Here is a 27,749-nt window from a genome sequence, read left to right on the forward strand (position 1 = left end):
AGGGCCAAAAGAATGGGAATGGGTGGGTAGGGAAGTGGGGGGGGGTATGGGGGACTTTTGGGATAGCATTGGAAATGTAATTGAGGAAAATACGTAATAAAAAAAATAAAATAAAAAATGCAACAGATCACCCTGAAAGGTAAGCACTGGCAGCAAAAGCCAACATTCTACCAGGCTCCAGCATGCTGAATCTCAGATGGGACCTCACACTTACCAGACCCTCCCAACTAGTATACTTCTTGATTAGGTAGAATCTCATAGAACTTATTTTTATTTAACCTTTAGAAATTATATATACATACACATATATAGTGACACATGCAATAAAAGAACAACAACAACAAAAGCAGTGGAATTCAAAGCTCCAAATAGATAACAGATGAGTGGGAGATAACAGAGTGGTTTCCACGATAATCCCATCTCAGACTGGGGCCATTAGATCATTTGAACTCAGTAGTTGAAGTCCAGGTGGAACAATATAGTAAAGGCTGAGAGCAAGAGTGAGACAAGAAACAGATTATACTACAAGCTTTACGTAATGTATTCTAGCTAAAACAATGCCATTCCCTCATTCCTGTGACCACTGGTCACAGGACAGCTCCCAGTTTTAGAAGCCCATGTTTTCCCTAGAACCTTCTTGACAGTCCAAGGGCGCCCTCTGTCTGAATACTAAATATCCAAAGCTAACGAGAATTGATGCTCTCTCAAGCACACACACACACACACACACACACACACACACACACACACACACACACACTTTATTTATTGGGGATGTGGGTGTGAGTGTGTATGCATTTGTGCCGTCGCACATACGTAGACCTTAAAGGAATTGGTTCTCACCTACTGTGTGGGACCCTGGGATTGAACTCAGGCAGCAAGACCTTCACTAGAGGAGCCATCTCACCAGCCCTCACGGAAACTCTTACTAAACAGTTTCTGGAATCCGTCCTATCTTTCATCGCTGCCAGAGGATGTTGGAAAAAAATGCAGTGCGTCATTTGTTTATTACAAGCCCCTCCACCAACAATGAAATCAACATCCCCGCTGTTTATCTGGGGATTTGGGGAGAAGTTTTATATTTTCCTCAGAATGTATTCCATATTATCCAATAAAATTATCGGCATGAGCCGCCCAGCTAATCAAACTGATCTCTGTCTGTTCTGCCTGTGTAAAACGATACTCTGTTTAACATGCCACTGAAGCCGGTGTCCAGTAATGAGTTTCACCGACATCAAATATTTATTGGCTATCTTTTCAGGGCAGGACACAGTTCTAAGCGAAAAGTATGGGAAAAAACCCTTTTTCTATCCTTAAAGAAACAGGAAGTGTAAAAGGAGACAACACAAAGAAACAGGCAGTAAGTCACCCACTGACAGAGTAGCTTCTTGCTGTTTGCGGATTTCTTCTACTTCAGGGAAGGTAATTCGACCCCTCCCAGCCTCAGAGGATCTGCATCCACCTCAAAGGGTGGATGCAAAGGGTGCAAAGGGTGAAATCTTCCTAAAGATCCCAAGGCAGGCCAGGCTCTGGGTGGTGCATGCTTTTAGCCCCACACTTGGGAGGCAAAGACAGCAGATCTCTGAATTCGAGGCCAGCAGGACTACATAGAGAAAGTCTGCCTTGAAGAATAATACAGAGCAAACAAAGTTTCCAAGGCAGCTGTTCTTGATTAGTTTTGTTTGTTTGTTTGTTTGTTTGCTTGCTTGCTTTGGGGTTTTTTGCTTTTTGTGTAACCCTGACTGTCCTGGAACTCACTCTGTAGATCAGGCTGCCCTCAGATTCTCAGAGATCTATCTGCCTCTGCCTTCTGAGTGCAGAAATTAAAGGTGTGCACCACCACTCAGTTCGTTAATGGTGATTATTATGAAGGAAATATCAGATAATAATACCTGATAGTAAAGACATTTCATTTGCTTAAGTATAAGTAAAATATTTTGCATCTTAATTTTACAATATGAAATATTTTTCCTCGTAAAGAAAAACTGATTGTCATCAAATGATTGATAAAATCACTAATGTGCCATCCTAAAGAAGTTATTATCAACATAAAAATAATATAGTCTAGACTCTTTTACTTCTATTAAGATTTAAGGAGTTATAAGACTATGAATTTTCTGATATGTCATATGGCTTGCCAATTTTTGTGATGCATTGCATAAAATACTAAAAATATTTTAGTCATATTTATGGTCATCTACAAATCTAATACTATGAGCAGCCCAAGGAAAAAATCATATTTATAAAAGAGATCTCAGAAGTAACATAATTTCATTATAATATATATAAGAAATAAGAACTTACAGTTTGAAATTCTCAAAGAATAAATAAGATATATTTAAAAAGATGGAACTTGTTTTACAGGCCTTAACATTGGAACATATTTAAAAACTTGTCTTGTGAGGGTCTGGAAAGATGGCTCAGCTGTTTAGAGTACCAACTTCTCTCCTTCGGTTCCTGGTACCCATGTAGCAGCTCAAAACCAAACCCATGACTGTAACTCCAGTCCCAGCAGACCTGACACCCTCCTCTGGCCTCCATGGACACAAGACACGGAAGTGGCTCAAGACATGCATGCAGGGAAAACACCCATTGTCATGAAATAAAAATTAAAAATTTATCTTATAAACTTTATTAACTTTTCAGGGAAGCAAAATGCAACAATCACATTTTGTTTGCAAATAGTAAAACTAATCGTGGCACAAGAAGATAATTAAAGCTTGGCTAATGATTGTACTATTTAATTCTCCCACTAACCAAAGGAGGCTGTTATTTTTTCCACTTACAGATGAGGAAACAGAAGAGCTGAGAGGCTGTGTAACTTGTCAAATCCACACAGCTGGTAGGCAGCAGATTTAATCTAGGTTGCCTGATTCTAGAGTCTTCATTTTTGTCTTATTTTGAGACAGGATCTCGGTATATAGCCTTGGCTGTCCTGGAACTTACTAAGTAGACCAGGCTAGGAGATCTGCCTGCCTCTGTTTCCCAAGTGCTGGGATTGAAGGTGTGCTCCACCACGCCTGGCTAGAATCATTTCTTTTACAGAGAATATATATTCAGTACTATATAAAGACCATCTACATGGTCTTTAACCATGAATACATCTCTTGTTTATGATTTCAAAAACTCTGCATCTTTTTTTCTCTTTTTTTCCTTTTTCTTATAGAGGGCATCGAATCCCATTACAGATGGTTGTGAGCCACCATGTGGTTGCTGGGAATTGAACTCAGGTCCTCTGGAAGAGCAGTCAGTGCTCTTACCCACTGAGCCATCTCTCCAGCCCAAAAACTCTGTATCTTTTAAAACTGTTTCTCAGTGTGTGCATGCACACGTGCTTGTGTGTGCATTTGTGTGTATGGATAAGTGTGTACTTGTGTGTGCATGGATAAGTGTGTACTTGTGTGTGCATGGTGTGTGTGTGTAGGTCACAGAACAACTTGTGAGGAGTCAGTTCTCTCTTCCCACCTTTTGGATCCTGGAAATGGAACTCAATTATCAGGTTTGGCAGCAAATGCCTTTACCCACTGGGCCATTTTGCTAACTTAGTGATTGATATTACAAGATATCATACAGGGAGGCAACACTTTTCATTTTCATGCTGTTTTATACTTTGAATGAACTAGTCCTAGCTATAAGAATGAAAAACCCATGCAAAGGTCACGAATTTGACTAAGCCGGAGATTTGCAGCCAGCCAGCGGTGCAGCTAGACCCAACTGTCCGAACCCAGGTAGGAGCTTTGAAAGCCCCGCACACAAACCTGCACAACACAATCCGCCCATTTCACAGAGCAGCTGGCCGCAGAAATGGATGGTGAGGAAGGTGTTGGAAGAAGACGGCAACAGTGTCAGAGCCAGTAAAGAAGAGAGCAGAACTTCATTCACTGCCACGGAGTTATCTCACCTAGATGATCTTGGCTGCCCCAAATGTAGTTCCTGGAACATAGGGGCCAGAATCCCTGGGAGCCTATGAAAAATACAAGAGCCTGCAGAACCCCTGAATCTTCATCTTAACATGGTCTCCAGGTGGTTCCTAAGTACACGAGAGTTTGAGGAACTATTCACGCACACTGACATTTAACTACAGGAGATCGATTCCTCTCCACATTGGTGGTATTTGAATGACTGATGAGTCATCAAACATCCTCTTAATCTCAGACACATTGCAAAGGGTATTTAAGGTAGCTTTTATGGCTTTTTGATTGGTGCTAGGGCTTGAACTCACGGCTTTCACATTAGACAATCGCTAACTCAGAGCTACACTCCAGCTCTAACGTCCTTTGTGCTTATCTATTGATGCCCACTTAGGAAGAGCGTTTATATATAATATATTTCTTATTTTATTGTTTTCTTCTGAGAGGTACCAAATTGGTTGTTGTTTTGAGTAACTGTAAAATTACTTAATGGTGTTTGTTTTTTTGCTTTTAACTAGACTTTTGCTTTCAGTGCTGAGGCTGGAACCCAAAGCCCCAGGCATGCCAGGCAGATGCTGAACCGTCCCCACATCTGTTACCCATTCTTTAGGAATACTGGCAATTGGTGGTAGATAATCTGATCAATGTAACATGTATGAAATTGTCAAAGAATAAGTAAAAGAGAAACAGAACCCTGACAAACCTAAGTCCATTCTTACTGTAAGCTCATGCCTACATTTCATGTGTTCGTTAAAGTCTAATTTAGGAAAGGGAATACATATTCACTAATGTGTTTATCAAAATAAACACAAAAGTATACATTAGATATTGTTTAGCTAAATTGAGATCTAGGTATCAATACAGATTCCATTATTTATTACATCTATTTACCACTTGAAAAAGAGGGAGTCAAAGTTGCATAAATAACGTAACAGTAACGTGCTTTCTGTGTAAGCACGAAGATCTGAGTTTGATCCACACTCATGCAAAACCTCAGACATGGTAGCATGCGCTTGTAATCCAGTACTAGCAAGGCAGAGACAGATGCATCCCTAGGGACGCTTGGGCAGCCAGCCTAGCCTAAGCAGTGGGCTCCTAGGTTCCACTGAGAGAATCTGTCTCAAAGAAAACAAGGTGAACAGCTCCTGAGAAATGGCACTCAAGGTCAACCTCTGCTCTACACACACACATGCATACATGTACACCAATAGACACACCACGCAACACACACACACACACACCCCAAACTGAGCAGTCTTTTGATTTTTAAATAATTTTAAACATTTCTTGAAATAGAAGATCATTTCAAAGAGGAAAAACAGATCAGCCTGATGTGGTGCACAGCTTTAATCCTAGCACTTGGGAGACAGAGGCAGGTAGCTTGAGTTCAAGGCCAGCCTGGTCTACAGAGAGAGTCCAGCATAGCCAGGGCTACATGGAGAAAGCTTTTCTCAAACAACAACAACATCATCATCATCAAAGGATAGACGTGTGTCCATGAATTCTTATTTAAATTTAGGGTCTAGAAAATGAAACAGTCTATCAGCCGGGTCTCAGACTTTTGATGCCTTCCCTTCCTTGTTTTTTCACAGTTGGATCAGGGCTGAAGGGGTTAATCAACAGTTAGTGTCCATTATGGAATAACTTACATTTCCTTACAATTTAAATATTGAAGTCCTAATGGAGTGTCCTAATGAAATGCCAATGCTTAGAAGGTAGCTGTATTTAGAGATGGGGTCTTTAAAGGAGACAACTAAATTCAAATGCAGTCATCAGAGAGCCTCTAACCCAATACATTTGGTTTGTATGAGAAAATTAGAATACAGAGGCTCAGAGAGATCAGGTGCTATCACAGGACAAGACCTTCTGCAGAAGACCCAAGAAGAAGTCAACCCTGGACACCTTGATCTTGGATGTTCACCCTCCAGAAATATGAGAAAATGCCATTCTGTTGGTTTAGCCTCTTTGTCTGTTGGCATCGTTATGATGTTCTCGGCACATTAATACAGCATCCAACACAAAATATACGTGATGGGTACTTGTTGAAGAGAATTTGTAAATGTTACATTTTATCCAGCTACTAAGTCTCCCAAAGCTGAGAAAAGCTACAGTACAGAATAGCCAAGTGCCCTCTAATTACCTGACACATTGTAAAGCCTCAGCATGCAGCTATGTTCTGGCCTTCAGTTGTGTGCCCCTTGCTCCCTCTCTGACCGAATCATGAAGCATTTGTTTATGCATCTTTCTGGCCTGAGGTTTTAGCAATATGCTATTTTTACAGTCTGGTCGTAAGTACACTATTTTAAAAAGGCGTGAGCTGCTTTTATTCCCAGTACTCTGTTTATATCCAAGGAGGCTTTAAGTTCTAACTCATCCACACCGAATACAGTAGTTAATTTCAAAATTATTACTTATTGTAGATATTATTTATACATTCTTTGAGTGGTGGACATTCAGATTGTTTACAACTTTGTCTTACGACTCTCAGTGACTCTGTTAGAGCATCTGTGTGCATGCTTCATAAACGTGAGAGTTTTTTAGAGCATGAAATTTCTCTCATGGCCACACACAGGGGACACTGGGAAAGCTGACAGCTGAAGCAGCTCAGAGGCAGTGGGGGCCCAGTGGCCCTGCATGGCCACTCCTGGGTTAACAGCGTGGGAGGGATGCTCTACTGTACAAGAATACCAAGGGGCAGGAAATTTGAACGCACAAGCATAAGGGTTTTATGTTTCACTAGCTTTTAAAGATAATTCCACATTTCTATTAAAAAAAAAAAGACTCTAACTTTGACTCTTGTGTTGGTAACCTGTGAATTCTTGTCTCACACTGTCTCCAACACTTGGTATTGTCAGACATTTTAAGTTTGTCAAAGTAGGTATTTTCTTTTTCAAAAAGTCATATCTGTCTGAATACAAATAACTAAAAGGACTCTCTCCACTCATTTCTTGTAATTTTTTGTAATCTGACCAGGCACCATTTCAAGGACAATCATTTTCCTACTCCTTGTCTCTTGTTCAGTTTGTTTTATTTTTTGAGACAGGGTTTCTCTCTGTAACAGAGCCCTTGCTGTCCTGGAACTCACTCTGTAGACCCGGCTGGCCTCGAACTCAGAAATCTGCCTGTCTCTGCCTCCTGGGATTAAAGGCGTGTGCCACCACTGCTGGTTTGTTCTTTTTAAGATACAGAAAGTTGAAAAAAAAATGACATACTATATTGCAGTCCGTAGAATCCAAGCAACATGGGTGATGGTGATTTTTCAGATACCAGTAACTTGCTAGATCTGTGGGTAAATTTCATTTTCTTTGTTGAGTCAATGTTTTCTATAATATATGAACTTTTTTTTGCTGATAAAACAGGATTGTATATAACATTAGATCTCATTTGTGTGTAGTTAATATCCCACCGACTCGTTTCATATAAAGCTTTAAGGCTTCTGTCAAAACATATGCACACCAGTAACTCCAGCACAGCAGACACTGAGGGGTCACACATTCAAAGTCAGCCCGTGTTACATTGCAAAGCCTTATTCAAACAAAAAGGAAGAAGAAAGAAAGTCTCAAAACCAGTAATGTGCCCAATGGGAAGTTTTATTTACTGGTTTATTTATTGACTGGAAAACTGAAAAGAACACATTTTCACAATTTTAGAAGTGACAAATACCTGTATTTCAAGTGACTTCTAGTCTTCCTCGAGGGATTTGGAAACTTCACATAATTTGCATAACCCGATTAAGTTCTTCTATTTAACCGCATATTTCTTTTTTATTTTCTTTTTTTTTTTTTAAGATTTATTTATTATATGTAAGTACACTGTAGTTGTCTTCAGACACTCCAGAAGAGGGAGTCAGATCTCGTTAGTTGTGATGGTTGTGAGCCACCATGTGGTTGCTGGGATTTGAACTCCGGACCTTTGGAAGAGCAGTCGAGTGCTCTTACCCACTGAGCCATCTCACCAGCCCTAACCGCATATTTCTTACAGTATGTTGAAAAAACTAGTATTTAGTGGTGCTGTGTTGATTTTAAATTAATTTTAAAATTAGCATTCACAATGAGTCTCATAATGACATTTATACACATGACAATTATATCTCATTCTAATGTGTTTCCTTTCTTCCTGCCTCCAGCCCCTCTACCCCAAACCCCGCGGTTCCTAAAGCTCCCTGGCCCCCTTCCTCTACTAAATAGTCTTTCTGTTTTGTGCTCCTTGTATTCATTCCCTTGTATTCCAATACAATGTCTATCCGGGTCTCCCTCTCTTAAAATCTCCTTCTCACCTCTGGTGATCCTTTGCAGTTTCATCTCTCACACACGTCATTATTTTGGTGTAAATATTTGAAGCACTAATAGCCAATGATTTGTTGCAGTTATTTGTCTTCCTGGTTTTACAGTTCTCCATTGTAAGAAGGTGAGGAACAAAACACCTTGATCCGAAGTGTGATAATAGTGTGTCATCTGTTGAAGTTTTTGGAAACTGAAGCTTTAAGATCCAGTTGATTGCTAATTGTTCTTGCTTTTTAGATAAAAATGTGTTTTCCCTTTAAATTCTCAAGTTGGTTTTGTTCGGGCCCTGGAAACAATGAATTAACTGCCCCCGCCCATTGCAGGGGCCCTGGAAACCGGGCGTCCCTGCAAGCCAGCCAAATTCAGTACTTTGGGCGCCGTGAGCTCGCAGTCCCTGCGGTCCTGAGTAGGGGGCGGGTGGAAGCTCCGCGCCTTCCTGGGGTCTCTAAGGTCTACAACATCCCTAAATAGCGCTCCCTTTGTTCCTTCATTCAACAAACGTGATGAATTTCAGCTCCCCTTCTCTCTTTAGGAAACCCAGTTGAGTCTCATTCTATGACCTACCAAATTCAAAATGCCGTCTCTTGATGCTACTTTGTTTGGATACTTTAGAAAACGGGGGCTGCCTCTGTAACCTAGCCTGGGCTATCAGAGAACTTGCTATGTAGTACAGACCTGGGACCCCGCTGCCCCAGCCTGCCCAGTGCTACGATGACGTGCGAGGGCTTCAGAAAAGATGCTCAGCAAATAGTGTCCGAGGGAGCTGTCTCCCGCGGTGCGCCAAGCGCTTCCCCACTCAGGACCAGAAGCCAGCACAGCGCCTGTCCGGGGGAACAGGCTGCCTCCCACTCCCTACCGAGAAGCTTCGGGAATGGCATCGGCGCTTAGCAGCTGAGTCTGAGTCCCGGACTCCACGGAGGAACTACAATTCCCAGTATCGGAGCTACCCGGACTCCCGGAAGCCGAGGCTTTGGCGACCGGAAGCAGCTGAGACCCAACAGGCCTGAGGTTAATTCAGCCAGGAAAGTGGGTGGGAAGGGCTGTGGGGCACCTGTCAATTCGCCACCATGAACGTGGTCTTTGCTGTGAAGCAGTATATTTCCAAAATGATAGAGGACAGCGGGCCGGGCATGAAGGTACTTCTCATGGATAAAGAAACGGTGAGTTTGCTTTTGCTCAGTATTTATAAAGGAAGCTCTGCCTTCCTTAGAATTGCTGGCCCCGTTCCGCTGTAGAACTTCGCATTTCACTGATGACGATGGTCAGGGCTGTCTGGCACTGGGAAAGTTGTAGAATGCTTTCCCAGTGGGTGTGCAGTCTAACCAGCTCTAACCGGTGCCAAGAGACTTCTTACCCCTGAAAGAGTGTCTGCAAAGAAGTTGTTACTGGCGACACAGGGAAGACTTTACTGAACGTTGTTTTAAAAGTAAATTGTTGGGGTTCAGCTGAAATAACAGGCTATTTGTTGACCACAAGTTTAAAAAAAGAACTGTAAAGGAATGGCGAAGATCCTCTTTAGAAGTTTCTGAGTTGTTCGTGTTCAGAGAGAGTGGTAGGTTTTCATTCTAACACATTACAGCCTGTTTTGGATATTTGGTAAATATTATTCTGTATATTAGGATTTAAACTACCTACTCAAATATTAGTGGCAAAAGGCTTAACTATTGATGCATGTTTTTACTAGTCCGGACTAGTATAATCTTAGTTCGTTCTTTTGCTTTACAGACTGGTATAGTGAGTATGGTCTACACACAGTCAGAGATTCTTCAGAAGGAAGTATACCTCTTCGAACGAATTGATTCTCAAAATCGAGAGATCATGAAACACCTAAAAGCAATTTGTTTCCTTCGACCCACAAAGGTACTACACACACTGAGCTGCCGTCTCTGTGGGCAAATGCAGAATACTGATCCGAAAGCATTAAGAAGGCAAAATAAATTTGTGTTACCATCATTTGTGGCATCATAATTATCCTGTTTTGTCAGTTGTGACCTTTCTTCTCTCCTTTCCATGCCTCAGTTTACCCCTCACAGCCAGGTTTTCCTTCTAGAGATCTTTTAGAATAATAGCTATTCCCAAAGCCACGAACTCTGGGAACCTAAGTCACTTTAGTGCTGGCTTGACCTGGTACCTCGTGCTGAACACCACCGTCACATCTCTTTCCTACAGCTCTTACTGTCGTGAACCTTTCTCATTTTAGTTCCACCTGTCCTCAGGAACAAATCTGTCTTTATCATAAAAATCAGTGAGCGGTCACTCCGTGATTGCTATAGTGGCTCAGTCTGACTCCTTCCGTTAAACCCAGTGGTCTAGCATGAAAAGGCCCTCTTTTGGCCAGTTTGGTCTTTCTTTACATATTTAACATTCCTGTGCTCCAATTCTCGTCCTGCATTATAGCCAACTGGGCCTTTTTGTTATCATTCCTCTACATATTTATTCCTGTCCTTTATCTGTTTACTTCCTCTAAAAAATTCATATGCCATTTTTTAGCTTTTGTACATCAACTTGCAAATCTGGCTTCAGTGCCCTCTTTACACGAAAACTGTGTAGCTGAGGTGGGGGTGGGGTATGCCAAAGGCTGCGTGTGGAGGATGGAGAGCACCTTGCAGGAGCTGGTTCTTGCCTCCCTTTTGAGTCCCAGGACTCAAACTCACGTCACCAGGCTTACCCTCTGAGCCATCTCCTCTCTCTGACACCCTTGTTTGTTTTAAACAAACGAACAAACAAACAACAAAACCCTCTCCTACTTCTTATTTTTTTAGCGTTCTATATTTTTGGTTTTGGTTTTGGTTTGAAACAGGCCTAGCTGACCTGGGACTCATGCTAAATATCAGGCTGTCCATAAGTTTGTGGCAATCCTGCCTCTGACACGGAGTGCTAGTATTGTAAGTGTCTGCCACCATGACTGGCTTTATTTCCTCTTGTCCCATCTTCGTGTTTGTCAACTCCAGTGTGCCTTCATCATGTGTGTACATTGGGCACTTTGCCAAATGCAAACCCGATTTTGTCACGACGCTTGAAATCACCGAATGACTGCTCACTTCCATGGTAAAAATAGATCCCTTCCTTGTTGACTGCAGAGTACAGTGTGGTCCAGTTCCTATCATTTTTTGAGCCTTTTTGCCCCTCTTCACCGCTACACTAGCCTTCAGTCCACTTACAGTCTCATGTTTTACTGTGCCACATGGCCTTTGCACGGACTCCCACCTCTGCCTGGAACTTCTTCATCAAGCAAGTCTTCCCTGGGCTTACTGGACATTCAGCCATCTCTCTTAGGAACAGCCCTGCCTTCCTCTCTGTCACTGGTCACAGCTGAAGGTGTTTGTCCTTCCACAGGGTTTCATTGTATAGTCCTAGCTGGCTGCAGTTTTGTGATATTTCCCCAGCACCCCCACCTCTGCCTCCTGAATTCTAGGATCTCAGGCATGTGATACTTATTTGGCCAAGTTCCATGGGTTTTGTGATTGATACCGAGCCCACCTACCACAATAAGCCCCATGATAGCAGCAGTTGTATCTGGTTGTCCATCCCACTGTGTTCCCACAGTGCTTGCTACACAAAAGATGTTTAAGAAATAGTTGCTAAATTAATGTGGGGATTTTGTTTTTTCACATTTGTAGCTTTCAGACATGAAATTTTGGTCATCAAGAGGGGTCTTAGAGATGACTTAGTTCATTATCATATTTTGACCTTTTTATCTGGCCTTATAAAGAAGTTATACTAGACTTGGATTAATTGTTAAAAACAGTCCTTAATATTATAAAGTGAGTTTGAAATGGTAGCGTATGCCTACAATTCCAACCCTTGGGAAGTAGAGGCAGGAGCCACTGAAGCTCAGAGTCAACCTTAGCTACATAGTGCATTTAAGGCCCACTCAGGCTACATGAGCTTCTATCTCAAACAGCAACAAAAGGGGGCTGGAGAATGGCTCAGCAGTCAGGGTCACTTGCTGCATAATTATGTGAACCAAAGTTTAGATCCCAGTCCCACATAACTAGCTGAGCATCCCCCATATACCTTAAACCCCAGGTTCAAGGGAAGCAGAGACCAGATCTCTGGGATTTGCTGGCTTTCAGCCTAGGGAGAGACTCTGCCTCAAATGAATAGGCAGTAAGTGCTAGAAAATGACGCCCAGAACCCTTCTCTGGCCTCCCTGTACATGCACACACACACACACACACACACACACACACACGCCTACACAGATACACATGCAAATAACTACATTTCTTAATGGCATAATATACATGTTTATGAAGATAACTTTTCTGTAGTTTAAATGTAAGCAATAACATAGTGACTCCCCCCCTCCATTGGGTAGACGTGGTACATTCCTGTTTGTTTGCTTGCTATCAAGACAGGGTCTGGCTGTGTCATCCAGGCTGACTTCAAACCCACATCCTCTTGGTTTCTGCCTTGTGAGTGCTGGGGTTTGTGCACAGCACCACCCCCAGTAGCAGCGTGCATTGCTTAAAATTATTTTTAACACTAGTGGCATGATTTAAACAAATTTTGAAGTGTTTAGTTTAAAATATATTAACAGGGATACAATCAAGCAGTCGAGCCTTTTTGTCCTTAGAAATTTTAGTTTAAAGACCTGATTTAATTTGAACTTTAACCATGTATTCTGGTATGAAAAAAACAGACCAACTGTTAGAATGGTCTGTGGATAGAATTCTCACGTTTTCACTGTATAAAAAGAACTGAGCAGAAGAGATGTCTCAGTAGTTAAGACTGTCTACTGCTCATACAGAGGACTCCATTGTGATTCCCAGCACCTTGTGTTGGGCAGCTCACAACCACCTGTAACTGGAGCCCAAGTGGCGTCTGACGCCTCTGTCCTCCACTGGCAGCTGTGTGTGCACACAGACACACATTCACACAATTGAAAAATTAAATCTTAAATGGACTGATTTTTTTTTTTTACTTCTATCATTTTTTTAATTTACTTTAAAATAATGTAATTATAGAAGGGCTCTCAGGCTGATACTTACACATACTTCATGAGCACTGTAGTTGTGGACTCTGAGACTTCAGTAAGTTAAAAGCCAAAGTAAAAACACTTAACTATATTTTCTCTTGTTTTTAAAGAACTACACACATTTTGGTAAGTAAGAAATTGGATTAGATGAATACAATTTATTGGTAAACAGCTTGAGGTAGATTTGCAATTAGTAGCAATTTTATGTTATATTTCAACATATGTCCTTTAGTTTTACATTACTTTAACCAAGAAAATGCCGACAACTTATATTTAGCATACTTACACATGTGAAAGTGTTCAGGATTCGGAGTAGTGTACTCTTTTGTTTGCAGCCTTCACTGCCCGCTGCATGTACAGTCCTGACCTCAGCACACTGTTAGGCACGGTACTTACTCATTTTTAAAGTTACATTTCTTATGGAGGTTGCAGGACAGTTTTCGGGAGCCGGTTCTCTCCTCCCACCGGGTGCATTGCAGGGACTCAGCTCAGGTCATCGGACAGGGCGGCAAATGCTCTTCTCTGCTGAGCCATCTTACCAGCCCTTCCTTCACTGAAGCACCTCTGCTCATGCTTTGTTTATTCTTTGTTTTCTAGGAGAATGTGGAATATCTGATCCAGGAGCTCCGAAGACCCAAGTACAGCATATATTTTATTTGTAAGTACTGTGGTTCACTTTTCAAATCATGGATGTGTGTCGGTGATATTGAGTAACTTGTATCATCAAGCTCATTGAACTCATCACCTAAAAGCTCGTGTGTTCCAAGTATTGAAAGTATTCTGGGAATGGACTGATAGCTCAGCTGTTAAGGAAACTGGCTGTTCTTCAAGAAGACCAGAGTTCAATGCCCAGCACCCACTTAGTGGCTCACAACCACCTGGAACTCCAGTTTCAGAAGATCCAGTGCCATCTCTGGCCTCCACAGATACGGCATACACATGGAGCACAAACATACATGCAGGCAAAATATACATAAAATAAAATTGAATAAACCTTTGAAAATTAGGTAATTGCCATCATCCCTCTTTCTGAAATCAAAATAACAATCTCCATTCATTGCTTAGATAAAAGTTTTATTTCACTTTGCATTTTAAAGACTTATTTATTCATATATTTTATGTATCTGAGTACATTGAAGCTGTCTTCAGATGGCTGTAACGGGCATCAGATCCCATTACAGATGGTTGTGAGCCACCATGTGGTTGCTGGGAATTGAACTCAGGACATCTGGAAAACCAGTCAGTGCTCTTAACCGCTCAGCCATCTCTCCATCCCTCACTTTGCATTTTAAAAGGCTGATTTATAAGCCAAAAGTTATAAGTAGTCAAACAGCATGTTTTTCTTTCCTCAAAGTGTTTACTTACTCCTGTGCTTCACCTCTAAATTGAGGTATAGAAAGGAATTTATTCTGGGGTAAGGACATACGGGAACTTACTGTATCTGTTGTTCTATGTGAGTCATGAAAGAATACATCACCAATCAGTTATCTCTTGGGGATGTGCAAGAGGGGAAGCCTGGAAATGAACTCTGTTCATATCTACATTTGGATTTCTTTCATTCTGCTATGGAAGTTACAGTTGTTCTCCTCTAGGGGTCACCATTGCTCTTTGTAGAATTAGTAAAGTCTGGCACTGGTTCCAAAACTAGGTAGCAAATCTAGCACCCAGAAAGTAGGACACTTAGCCTGGTGTGGTGGTGCACGCCTGGAATCCCAGCACTCAGGAGCAGATGCAGACAGATCTCCACCATACTGGTCTACATAGTGAGTCCCAGACTAGCCAAAGCTACGTAGAGAGACCTTGTCTCAAAAGCAGAGAGAGAAAAGAAAGTAGAACATTTAAGAGGTTTTCAAACTTTGGGGGTTTAGATTGTTGTCTAAGATATACACATTTCTTTCACCATATATTAGTATTTAATGATGCCAATGGCAGCACACACCTTTAACCCAAGCATCCTGGAGGCAGAGGAAGGTGGATTTCTGAGTTTGAGGCCAGCCTGGTCTACAGAGCAAGTTCTAGGACAGCCAGGGCTACACAGAGAAACCCTGACTCAGAAAAACAAAAACAAAGGAATTAATAATGCCAAAATTAACTTTAAATAATATTTTTAACTTTATAAAGAGCTGTTTCATATTTTATTTCACTTGAGCCTTTATAGCATCTATCATCTACCAGGTAAAACTATGTTTAATAGTTTCTCCTCCTAGGAATGGGTCAGCTGTGAGGCCAGCTTGGCCAGGTGTCTCTGTCTCTTAGCATCTGGGGCCCTGCACTTCCCTCCACTGCCTGGGAGTCCTCACGACATGTGGCCTCTAAACGTTGCACTAGAACTGTGAACCAATATGAAGCTCTTTTCTTTTAACTTACCCAGACAGTGATGTTGTGCTATTGACACAGAAAACAAAGTGATACTAGTTATAAAAATGACAGAGATCCTGTGTGCCAGTCTCCCCTAATGTGGCATCTGACGTAACAGTGGTGCAGTGTCACACACAGTCAAGCAGCACCGCCTTTCTGTCCCTACAAGGATCCTTGTGTTGCCCTTTTATTAACCATATTCACTTCTACCCCAATCCCAACCTTACCCCTGGCAACTGCCTCTCTGTTCTTCCTGTGACATTTGTTATTCTAAGAGTGCTCCGTAGGGAGAAGAGCGCATTGCCTGGGGGTGGCTTCTTTCATTCAGCACAGTTCTCTCTTTCCTCCTGAGTAGTATCCCTCTGTGTTCATTAACTCACCACTGAAGGACAGCTGACATGTTCCAGTGTGACTGCCTGAGATGCAGCTGTTAGAAACCTCTGAATGGGTTTCTGCATGAACATGACCTCATTTCTTTGGGATGGATGACAGATGCTGGGCCGTATGGTCGTGGCGTGTTTAGTGTTTTCCTGAGGAACCACACCGTTTCATGTCCCCACCGTCAGGGTAGTCCATGATCTCTGCACACTTGCTGTCATTTTTGCCAGTGTGGTAGGTGTGAGCCTCTACCCAGCAGCAGTGAGGGAATGAAGAAAGGACATACACACAGACATATGTGAAGAAAAGCTGGGCTTAGGTGGGCGTGTACACTGACGGAGCAGCACCAACTCTACACTAACCAGGAACCTCAGCGAGTTTATGATGAACGGGTAAAGAGAATGGGCGATTGGTTTAGCTCCATGTTTCTCAACCTTATGATCCCTTTGGGAAACAAATGACCCTTTCACAGGGGTCACATATCAGATATTTATATTATAATTCATAATAGTAGCAAAATTATAATTATGAGGTAATAATGAAAATAATTTTGTGGCTGGGGTCAGCACAACATGAAGAACTGTACTAAAATGTCACAGCATTTGGACAGTTGAGAACCACTGGTTAGCTAGTTTTCCAGGACATCTCTGTAGGAGAGAGAGCAGTCTCTAGCTGCAAATACCAGGAGGAGCAAGCTGCAGTTGCTAGTGTTCACACAAATGGCTAACAGTCTAACTCCCACTAGAGGAAGACTTTGCTATCCATCTGAGCCATGGGGCAAGGTTTTGCTAATTTCCCAATTTGCTAATTTCCTAATTTCTGAGGCATTGGTCCTTAATGTGGTCATGCCCAAGTGTAGTCATTTTAATATTTTTTTAAATCAAATTACAAGCTACAGCCTCATATATGCATATGTATGTATATAATATGTTTCTTTGAGTTCTGTCTTTAAGTCAATATATAATAGAAGCATTCTTTTTCTGAGTTTCTTTGCTGAAAATGGGATGGGGTCATGTAGTAAAAGACCTCATTTCCTCCACACAGCGTCCTCCACAACAAAGAATAGTAAGTCTAGTATTTCTAAAGATTGTATGATTTGGGCTAGAAATCTACAAAGCAGAAGAAAATTACGTTAGTACTAAATTCTACAAAATATCAACTACTGAAATTTGTAGGGTATAACTACCGAACTCAGGATTTTATTTGGTTAAAGTAAACCAAGTAAGTTACTATTTAGTAATTTTATTCACTATAGACTTTTAGCACAATCCAAGGTAACACTAAACTGGCCTGCTGCTTGCTTTACAGTTAATAATTTGAGGGCTGCTAAATCTCTTACTCAACAGGCCCTTTTTATTAAAGAAAACTATTTTTAAAGCACTATAGAAAACGTCAACTGCATATACATAAAACAGTATGATTCTGATAAATCCCAGTGTGCCCAGCCACACACAGTCTTGTTTTAATATGTTCCCATCTTCTATCCACCAATATTTTAAAAAATGAATCTAAAATGTCATATAAGATTTATTTGCCAGTATTTTATTATGCATCTTTAATAGAGATAGATTCATGTGGTTAGAAATGAAAAGTAACTCCTATTTTCAGGATCTCAACTCAGTTGTCAGATTTCAAATTCTTTCCTATCTGTCTGTCTGTCCATCCATCCACCCACCTACCCATCTGTCTGTCTGTCTATCTATCTATCCATCCATCCATCCATCCACCCACCCATCCATCTGTCTCTTCATTGTTTGAGTCTGGACTAAAGTAAGGCTCACTTACCGAATCTTATCTGTCAGTGTGCTGAGTTTCCCTGGTTTCCTATAGGACCTCTTCTTCCAAGCAGCTGCTTTACTGAGGAAGCACTTATGTTTTCTACAGACTCCATCTTCTTGATTTCATCAGTGTGGGTAGTTCTGCCTACTCCAAGTTAAAACTGTCTCTTTATCCATTGAGTCTGTAAGTAGATAAAGAACCTGAAATGGATTAAGTCTTGATTTCTTTTTGGCAAGAATACAAAATAGGTGATTCTATATAGTTTCTCTGGTGATATTTTTAGTGAAATTAGTGTTTACAGGTTATTAAGTGAGGAGTTGGGGTGTGTGTGTGTGAAGTATTCTATCATTCACATCCCATGGGGTTTTTAGATGAAAATGTTTCTATAAAAAAAAAAAAATCTTCCCTCGTCTTTTATTTAATACAACTTACATATAAAAGAGAGGAGAAAAGTTTGCTTTATTCCCTATAATTATCATCTAAGGCAGCTATTTGAGTTTGTAGTGTCTTCCGATGTCTTCATTGATGGTCTTTTTTAAAAATATTAACTTGGGAATTTAAACATATTTGTGCTCCTTATTCCAGCCTAAAGGTATATGACTGTGCCATGTGCCACACTATGTGCTAAACGTCACCGGTTCTTTAGGCTTTACCACTGGCCTGTTTAAGTCTAATTGCAGCAAAACTGATGCCATTTGAGTCCAATGTGATGTATCTGTTTCAGATTTCAGTAATGTGATCAGCAAGAGTGACGTGAAGTCGCTGGCTGAAGCTGACGAGCAGGAAGTTGTGGCTGAAGTTCAGGTAAAGGTGTGGGTCCTGGAGCATCCCTTGAGTTGTCCCTGTTAGAAGATTTTAGTCTAAAAATAAGGAAGGTGCTGTCTGGTCAGACAAAATCAATGTGCACACACCAGACTAGGCTTATATTTAGAAACTTTGCAGGAGGTTCTAAGTTGACTAGAAAGAGAAGTCATGGAATAAGCAGGAGGGAGCAGAGGGGCTGATTCACTGGGGGACATTTTCACAGTTGGGGAAGAGACGGGTGTGTTCTTTGTCAGTTCACGATAATTCCTGGGCCTTCATCAGTAAGACTGCATGACTGGGAGAGAAGAGGGATCAAAGGCTGAGTGAGGGCTCCCCATGCTCTGGTTGAGATATTATCATTTGGGAACTAATAGCCAGCCTTTGTCACTAAGGTAAACTTGGGGTCTCCTAGTCATTTATTTTATATGCTATGTGATGTATAACATTAGCATGTATACCGTTAGTTTTCCTACTTGAAGAGGTCAGTGTTCTTGAACACATTTGTCATAAATATTTGATATAGTTATCACTTACATGAAAAGTACTGTATTCATAGGCAACAAATTAAGTAATTTTGAGTTTTTCAAAAAGATGTTCTTTTTGAGTGATAGAATATATGAAAAGAATGATTTATTTTAAATCATTATCCCACACAAGAATACACTTGTCACTTAATATGGTATAATATTAAAACTACAGCAGTGTTTTGCTTTTTGCTAATTGAAAATTTACTTTGGTGTGTATACTTCAACTTTTTAAAAGAACATTTATCATTGCTGTATTTTATAGTTAGTTCAATCCCACCATATTGACCATTGCTACTCACTTGAACATCTTGTACCTCTTCACCTTATATGTTCCCGTTTGACTGTGGTACTTGATGCAGCTGCAGCCTATACAGCACTCAGTTCAGCTGCAGTCCATAGCACTTGATGCAGCTGCAGCCTTTAGCACCCAGTTCAGCTGTTGTCCTAGCGCTTGATGCAGTTGGAGTCCATGGACTGACTAACCCTGATGCTTTTCATCTGCAGGAATTTTATGGTGACTACATTGCGGTGAATCCACATTTGTTTTCTCTCAATATTTTGGGTTGCTGTCAGGTATGGAAGGCAAAGATTTTCAAAATAAGTTAATCAAGTGGAAATTAATTCAACAAGTAATGAATTAAAAGAAAAAAGAAAATATTTCCTTTTAATGTTTTTAACCAAAGGGTCGAAATTGGGATCCAGCCCAGCTATCAAGAGCGACTCAAGGGTTGACAGCTCTCCTTTTGTCTCTGAAGAAGTGCCCCATGATTCGCTATCAGCTTTCATCAGAGGCTGCAAAGAGACTGGGAGAATGTGTTAAGGTATAGTATTCCCTGTCCCCAGTTCTAAAACCTCAAGGCTAGTCATTTGCCCATAATAGTTAGGCAATATCTGAAATGCCAGGCATGGTGGTGCATGCCTTGGCAAGAAGATCTCTGAGTTCAAGGCCAGCCTGGTCTACAAAAGCAAGTTCCAGGCCACACATGGCTACACAGTGAGACTCTGACTCAAAATAAATAAAATAAATAGATAAAAAGACGAGAGGAAGAAGAAAGGAAGAAAGCAAAAGATGTGATATGTTAGGTTTTTTGGGTTTTTTTTGGTGATATGTTAGTTTTATTGGCAAAGAGGTATGGCTATATAAATTCAAAATAATAAAAAGGAACAAACTAGCACCAATACCCTTAGGTTTAACCTAAGAAATATGCAGAGCTATTTAACTTCAGGGACCCAAGTGACTCACTTGTAAAGTAGGGTTTCAAGGCCTACTTCTTAATTAGCGTGCTACAACTCCATGAAGGGTTTTGGATCCTTTTACAGGAGGCCCATGCGGGAGGGAAAACTGTGCAATGTGTTTTTATTCTCCTGCCGTCTCTACTTGCGGCTAACTGCTTAACCAGACCTCTCCTCTCTTTCATCCTCAGCAAGTGATAAGTAAAGAGTACGAACTCTTTGAATTCCGGCGGACAGAGGTTCCTCCGCTACTTCTCATTCTGGATCGCTGTGATGACGCCATTACCCCACTGCTCAACCAGGTGCAGAACCTTCGTTAGCAGAAAGAAGGATGTTTTTGTGTGGTGCTCATAACACGCAAATATGGAAACCCCATCCGTTCTACCCACCCCCTTGCTTTCAGCTGTTCTTGGTTGTGCTGTACATTCTGTGGTGTGTTGGTGTCCTGTCATTCATGCTGGCTTCTGCCTCTCCTCCTGTTCCTCCTGCCACTGTCCCTCTGTCATCAAGGCAGCTTCTAAGCTCTGGACTCCACGTCCCAGGGTCTCCTTTTCTGGCCTTCCTGCTCAAGTGTTGGTCTAACCTCAGTCTCTTGTCCTAACAGTGAAACAGGCATCCATTCAGTTCCTTCTTTGATTTTTCTTCAACCTGCATTCTGCAAAACCAAGGTTGTTAAGGACAACTCTCAGCTTACAGCACCTGGCCTAAAACCTTTGTTGTTCCCATTTACCCTCTGGGTTAGAGACAGTCTCCTGATTGTGACACCCAAGCACGCGCAGGGTGTGTACCCGTCTTCACATAAGGCCTCCTGCTTCCTGCAGGAGAGGTGCTGCCTGGTTTCTTGCCATTGTGCTTTCAGTGTGACTGCTGTCTAAGGGAAGGTGTCCGGATGCCTTCTCCCCACTTTACCTAGCACAGCTTCTCTCCCTGGAAACCACGGGGAAAGCAGAGAGCAGCCTTCTAAAGACAGCTTCAGCAGACAGGGTGCGCTTCCTCCCTCAGGGTGTGGAGACTGTGTCTCTTCTGCCTCATGCTGCACCTGCCAAGGTGCATCTTTGGTTGTTTTGACAGTCTCGGCTAACACTCCCGGGGTAGCCTGCGTCCCCTCATGCTTGTTCTTCTGCAAGTTAAACAAGTGCTTCCTTGTATGTAGCTCTGCACTGTGTGTGGTGATTTTGGATCTAGAGGGAAAGCTGTCTCCTCCATGTCAGTTTCTCTCAGCAGATAGTAATGGCAGTGCCAAGGGTAACCCACTGTGGAAGGAAGCCCCTCTCTAGAATAAGGTAACATCTGGCCACCAAAGGAACTTGATAGCAGAGACAAATAAAAGGGGGAGAGAGAAATCTGGAGAAATGGCTGAGTGGATAAGAGTACATACTGCTCTTGCAGAGGGCTTGAGTTCTGTGGCCCAGCCCCGACACTGGGCAGCTCGCAGCCACTTTTAACTCCTGTTCCAAGGAGTCCAACACCCAGCCTGGCCTTTGCAGGCTGGACACTCATCCACAAACCCACATTCAAACTTAAATAATTAAAAATAAAATTAAAATCTTTTTTAAATAGTAGAAAGAAAAGTAATAATCTGTAATTCTGTATCCCAGAGAAAAACAGATTTCACTGAGAACCTATAATTGTGTGTACTGAACTAGGTATTGTATGTAAGAGTTAAAAGAGAGAGTCTCTTGTTCTAAACAAAACAAAATCCCCTGTGTCCTAAAAGGAGGAGAAACTAGCTTTTACTTGTAGAGTAAGCGCTGTAGACAAACCATGGGCTCTGTCCGCTTGGCTGAGCTCACTGTAAATGCCCAGGGGAGCAGGCTTCCTCAGGGTCCTCTTGGCAAATCTGTATTTTTGTTGTTGTTTGTTTTAATTTGTTCTGGAGATTGAAAACCCCCTTTCTTTTCCTTTTTTCTTTTATGTCTTTGGGTGTTTTGCCTGTGTATGTGTCTTTGTGCTACCTGTATTGCCTGTTGCCATTGGAGGCCAGAAAGGCACTGGGTTCCCCTGGAGCTGGATTCACAGACAGCTGTGAACCACCGTATGGGTGCTAGGATCTGAACCTCAGGTCCTTTGGAAGACCATCCAGTGTTCTTAACCACTGAACAATCTTTCCCATCCTTTGACAAATCTTTCTGGCAATAAAGCACCTTCTTTTGGGCTAGAGGCGGCTCAGTGTTAAGAGTACTAATTGCTCTTCCAGATGACCCAAGTTCAGTTCCCGTAGGATCTGATGCCCTCTATGGCTTCCAAAGACATCTACACACATGTGGCACACACACATATATACAAAATAACAAAATTTAAAGTACTCTCCTTTATTACATCTTAAATTCTTTCTTTTTTAAAAAAATGTGGATGCTTTACCTAAATGTATGTTTGTGCAACAAGAGTGTGCCTGGTGCTCATGGAGGCCAGGGAGGGAGCTGAACTCCCAGAGCTGGAGCTACAGACAGTTGGGAGCTGCCACAGGGTGCTGGGAATTGAACCTGGTCCTCAGAAGAACAGCCAGTGTTCTTAACCACTGAGCCATCTCTCCAGCCCCTTAAATTACTTCTTAATAAATTTAATTGTAAATATATGTATAAATACATCTAGCTTGATTCTAGATGTAGTAGTAACTTGCTAAAAGATTCTTAGTTTTGTAAAAATACAGTCTCCATAAATGGTGAGAAGGCAAATTTTTGGCATTTACCTTTCTGGTTTTTAACCAAACAAATTTACATTTTTGAAGGCTGTAATAAATCAATCCTTCACAATTCATACTCAGTTAAAAACATAAGATAAAATGGATCCAAGGCAAGTGTCTGATTATGCCAGTGTTTTGATTAACTCACAAGGGTTTTTCTGATAATATTAGTGTTCCCTGGATAAATATAGCACCACTCAGATCTGCAAGAACACACTTCTCAGGCCGCAGAGAACCACAGAAGCGTGCAGGAACTGGTGCAGCTTGTAACTGCACTACCAATATAGCCCTAGCTGGCAAGCCAAAAATATGCCCTTAATTCACAGGCAAAAATCAGAGCTAATGATAGCTGCAGTCACTTTCTTTCTATCAGGAGTATTAATATTGTTCCATTTTCTCTAAAGTGTGAAATGTAAAAGTATTTTGACTGTTTGAGTGTTTAAGTAATTAAAGTGACAATCTGAATACTTACTAGAGAACAAAGTATTAATAAAAATACAAACTAGATAGAGGAACTTGGTGTGAAGCAGGCTACTTACTAAATATGCCATTGTTCTTGGTTTCCTAAACACTTGATATTTCCATGTTTTGTCACTTGATATTTCCATGTTTTGTCACTTGACAATTCTTTTTTTTTTTTTTTTTTTTTTTTTTTTTTTTTTTTTTTTGGTTTTTCGAGACAGGGTTTCTCTGTATAGCCCTGGCTGTCCTGGAACTCACTTTGTAGACCAGGCTGGCCTCGAACTCAGAAATCCGCCTGCCTCTGCCTCCCGAGTGCTGGGATTAAAGGCGTGCGCCACCACGCCCGGCTGACAATTCTTTTTGTTTTACTTCTTTAGTGGACATATCAGGCCATGGTCCATGAACTACTGGGCATAAACAACAACCGGATTGATCTTTCCAGAGTGCCAGGAATCAGCAAAGACTTAAGAGAGGTGGTCCTGTCTGCTGAAAATGATGAATTCTATGCTAATGTAGGTGCTTTAATTTTTCAGTTGTTCTTATGTAAAGTGTCAGCACTGGTGTGTGAGAATGGGACACATTGGGTCTTTGTGTGAAAGGACAGCAGGATCCTGCAGCTAGGCTGCATCTCAGAGTGGCAAAGACTTGGTGCTGGCCTTGGACATATGATCACATAGATACTGACTTCTGGTCATAGCAGCTGACTCCATTCTGGTAGCTCTGTGAGAATACTAATGGTATTCATCACAAGTGTCCTGACTAATATCCAGACTTGGTAATTAAAATGGAATTTATCTTTCAAGTCTGTTTAAAATTCTTCACTTCTTTCATGATATTAAAAAAAAGACTAGTTTTGAACTTTATCTGACTTCTATTTTCACAGAACATGTACCTGAACTTTGCCGAGATTGGTAGCAATATAAAGAATCTCATGGAAGACTTCCAGAAGAAGAGACCAAAAGAGCAGCAAAAGCTAGAATCCATAGCAGACATGAAGGTACATCATACGCATGGATGACTGACCTATGACTATTGATGTAGGCATCATCTCTGCAATATTCCAGGTCTCATTTCTACCAGGACTCTTTATATATGACACTTTAGACTGTTGATGGAGGCATAACTTCTGGAATATTCCAGATCTAATTTCTACCGTGATTCTTTGCTTGTTTTTGAGTTTTGTGGAACTGGCTGGTATTTGCTATGTAGCTCATGCTGGAGCTTAGGAGGTCCTGCCTTCACCTCCCAAGTGATGGAGTTCCAGATGGGCTTACCATGCCCAGCCAGCTGCTTGCTTACCATGCCCAGCCAGCTGCTTGCTTACCATGCCCAGCCAGCTGCTTGCTTACCATGCCCAGCCAGCTGCTTGGTTGGGTTTGCTTTGCATCGTTCTATTGTGGTTTTGATACAGTACTTCTTACTGTAGACCATATTACATCTGTGTAAGCCTGACTAGTCTGGAACCCGTGGCAGAACTGTACCTCAGCCCACCAAGTGCTGGAAGTCACTTTGCTTAAGTTGAGACATTTTCTGTGAGCCTTTTCTTTAATAAATAGCATGGAGACACATCCATCATAAATCATGTTAAATCGCTTTCCATTCTCAGCTATGACTGGCCTCTATAAAGAACATAAGGGTATGGCCCAGCTTTTCCTTTTTTTTTTTTTTTTTTTTTTTTGAGACCGAATTTATTTGCATAGCCCAGGCTGTCCTGGAACTTGCTTTGTAGACTAGACTGGCCTTGAACTCCGAGATCCACCTGACTCTCTGGCCTGTGAGTGCTGGGATCAAAGGCATGTGCCATCATGCCCAGCTTACAGTCTTTTTTACGAATGGCTATTCTTAGTTAGAATGTAACAACATCTTCCATTAATGTTTCTTCCATGGCAGGCCTTTGTTGAAAATTATCCACAGTTCAAAAAGATGTCTGGGACTGTCTCAAAGCACGTGACAGTGGTCGGGGAACTGTCTCGGTTGGTCAGTGAGCGGAATCTGCTGGAGGTTTCAGAGGTTGAGCAAGAACTGGCCTGTCAGAATGACCATTCTAGTGCTCTTCAGGTCAGTGTAACTGTGTGAGCACCTGCTGTGTGAGCACCTACTGTGTGTGAGCACCTACTGTGTGTGGGCACCTACTGTGTGGTGGCACCTACTGGTGGGGGCACCTACTGTGTGTGGGTACCTACTGTGTGAGTACCTACTGTGTGGGGGCACCTGCTGTCTGAGCACCTACTGTGTGGGGGCACCTACTGTGTGTGCACCTACTGGTGGGGGCACTGTGCTGGGCAGAGGAAGCTGCAAAGGCGAATAACCCTTCTTCACCAACATGGAACTCAGCTCACCTCAGAGTTAGGAACACATTTAAGGTGGATATAAGCCAGGTGTGGCAACCCCCAACTATAATCCCAGCACTTGTGAGCTGAGGCCAGAGGATCACAAGTTAAACCTGAATATGCAACTTAGTGACCTGTCTCAAAATAAGTAAAAGATAGATGGTGATGTAGCCCTATGGTCAATTCCCAGTACCACTGAAGAGGACTTAGTCACTAGATAGTCACCAGACATTGCTTTTCATTTCACAGACATGCTAACATGCTACATATAAGTGCTGTGATGAGGATGTAGAGGGAGAGAGATAAGACACCGTCCTCCCCTCAGTGTGCTCACACTGTAAGAAGGAAGAAAGCAATCTGAAAGAATTGTGGGTTGCAGAGATGGCTCAGAGGTAAAGTATTAATGTTCAAGCATGAGGTCTAAGTTCAGATCACCAGCACCCACATGAAAGGCTGGGTGTGGTGGGGTGCACTTGTAAGCCCTGCACTGGGAAACAGACAAACAGATCATGGATGAGGCTTAATGGCCAGCCAGTCTACTCTGTTCTCTTTCTCTCTTTCTTTCTCTCTTTCTCTCTTTCTCTCTTTCTCTCTTCCTCTCTTCCTCTCTTCCTCTCTTCCTCTCTTTCTCTCTTTCTCTCTTTCTCTCTTTCTCTCTTCCTCTCTTTCTCTCTTTCTCTCTTTCTCACTTTCTCTCTTTCTCTCTTCCTCCCCCCCCCACCACACACTAAAGAGAGAGACAGAGGAAACCAGCCAGGTTGTGCTATTGGAAGGAGGTTGAGCTTCAGTTTTAAAAATGATGGGAGTCACCAGAGGATCTTAAGAGAAATATTATATAATCAAATCCTAACCTCAAGAAATATATATTCTGGTTGAACAGACAAAAAACCACAAGAAAGAAATTACATAGTGTTTCTGGATCCTGCTTAAGTCAGAACTGTGACTCTGACCATAAATAGACAAGGTTCTCTGGTTCCCTCCCTCAGAGAAGGCAGTGTTAGGACGAGCTGCAAGGAATGACTAGAATCGGGAGGAGGATTTCTGTCAGGAACAACAACAAAGCAAGGGCACATTGGTATGCAGGAAATAATAAACCGTGTGGCCCATCGAGAGTGGGTGTGGAAGAGAAATAGGAGGTAAAATTGAGTTGCTGAGTAGGAATTTCCTTATGAACCGTGTCAGGGTAGTCTACTCACTGAACTAGGCAGAGACCTGGCGTGGATCTTAGATGAAAGTCGGTGGTACAAGGCAGGACTGTAGACGGAGCCTGTTCAGCATGCATCAGAGGGGAAAAGACTGATGTCAGGGAGCCTGTAGACTCACAGCAACCATAAGTGATAGTTAGGGGCAAGCCTAGGAGTCAGGGAGAACAGAGGAAACAGTCAGTGACAATGACACATACAAATGAGACAGGAAGAACAGATCAGAGGTAACTCCAGGATTCCCAATAAATGCCCGAATGATTCTGTCAAAATGACAGGAAATAAAAATGACTCATCTGTACAGGATGCCATTGAAGAAAGATAATTTAGGAAGGAATAAGTCCTTTGAGAGGTAAAGCCACTTAGAAGAATCACATTCCTCCTTGATAGGGCTCCATATTCTAAAACTTACCTTCTCTTCTTCTACCGAATTCAGTAGGCCACCTAGGGACACTGGACACAGCCAGGCTGTGGGATTATATTGCCCTAGCTTTGGTGAATATCCTTTTCACCAACGTTTGGGAAAAGTTTGCCCAAGTGGCAGGCATAACAACCTCAAGTTTCTCTGTTGCAATGAGGATTTGATGTGACACATAGGATGCTTGGTGACATTGGTTCCTCACCGTAAGACATTTTATATACAGTAGAGTCAAATGGGAGCAGTGCATGTGGGTGCTCCAGTCCACCACAGTTTTTATCGGCATCTACAAGTCTTGCTTTTTAAGTTTTAAACATTTATCAGGATTTTCTGAAAACACCAACATTTAAAAAGTCATAACAATGCTGTTTGCTTTATATTTATATGAAGTGATTCATCA

General features: G+C 41.8%; 1 protein-coding gene across 1 annotated transcript in view; it reads left to right on the forward strand.

The window, feature by feature from the left end:
* The first annotated feature begins 9,153 nt into the window (after window positions 1-9,153).
* Window positions 9,154-27,749, forward strand: part of Vps45 (vacuolar protein sorting 45 homolog) — a 60,688-nt gene continuing 42,092 nt past the window's right edge. Inside the window, exons 1-10 of the mRNA XM_021157688.2 lie at window positions 9,154-9,354; window positions 9,920-10,054; window positions 13,773-13,833; window positions 18,415-18,494; window positions 19,526-19,594; window positions 19,705-19,842; window positions 20,446-20,556; window positions 23,777-23,911; window positions 24,283-24,396; window positions 25,290-25,457. Coding sequence (XP_021013347.1) covers window positions 9,262-9,354; window positions 9,920-10,054; window positions 13,773-13,833; window positions 18,415-18,494; window positions 19,526-19,594; window positions 19,705-19,842; window positions 20,446-20,556; window positions 23,777-23,911; window positions 24,283-24,396; window positions 25,290-25,457 — 1,104 coding nt within the window. The 5' untranslated portion in view covers window positions 9,154-9,261. The remainder of the gene's footprint in view (window positions 9,355-9,919; window positions 10,055-13,772; window positions 13,834-18,414; window positions 18,495-19,525; window positions 19,595-19,704; window positions 19,843-20,445; window positions 20,557-23,776; window positions 23,912-24,282; window positions 24,397-25,289; window positions 25,458-27,749) is intronic.

The sequence above is a fragment of the Mus caroli genome, unplaced genomic scaffold, assembly GCF_978045245.1.
Source record: "Mus caroli unplaced genomic scaffold, Mus_caroli_1 scaffold_3, whole genome shotgun sequence".
NCBI classification, from domain to species: Eukaryota; Metazoa; Chordata; class Mammalia; order Rodentia; family Muridae; genus Mus; species Mus caroli.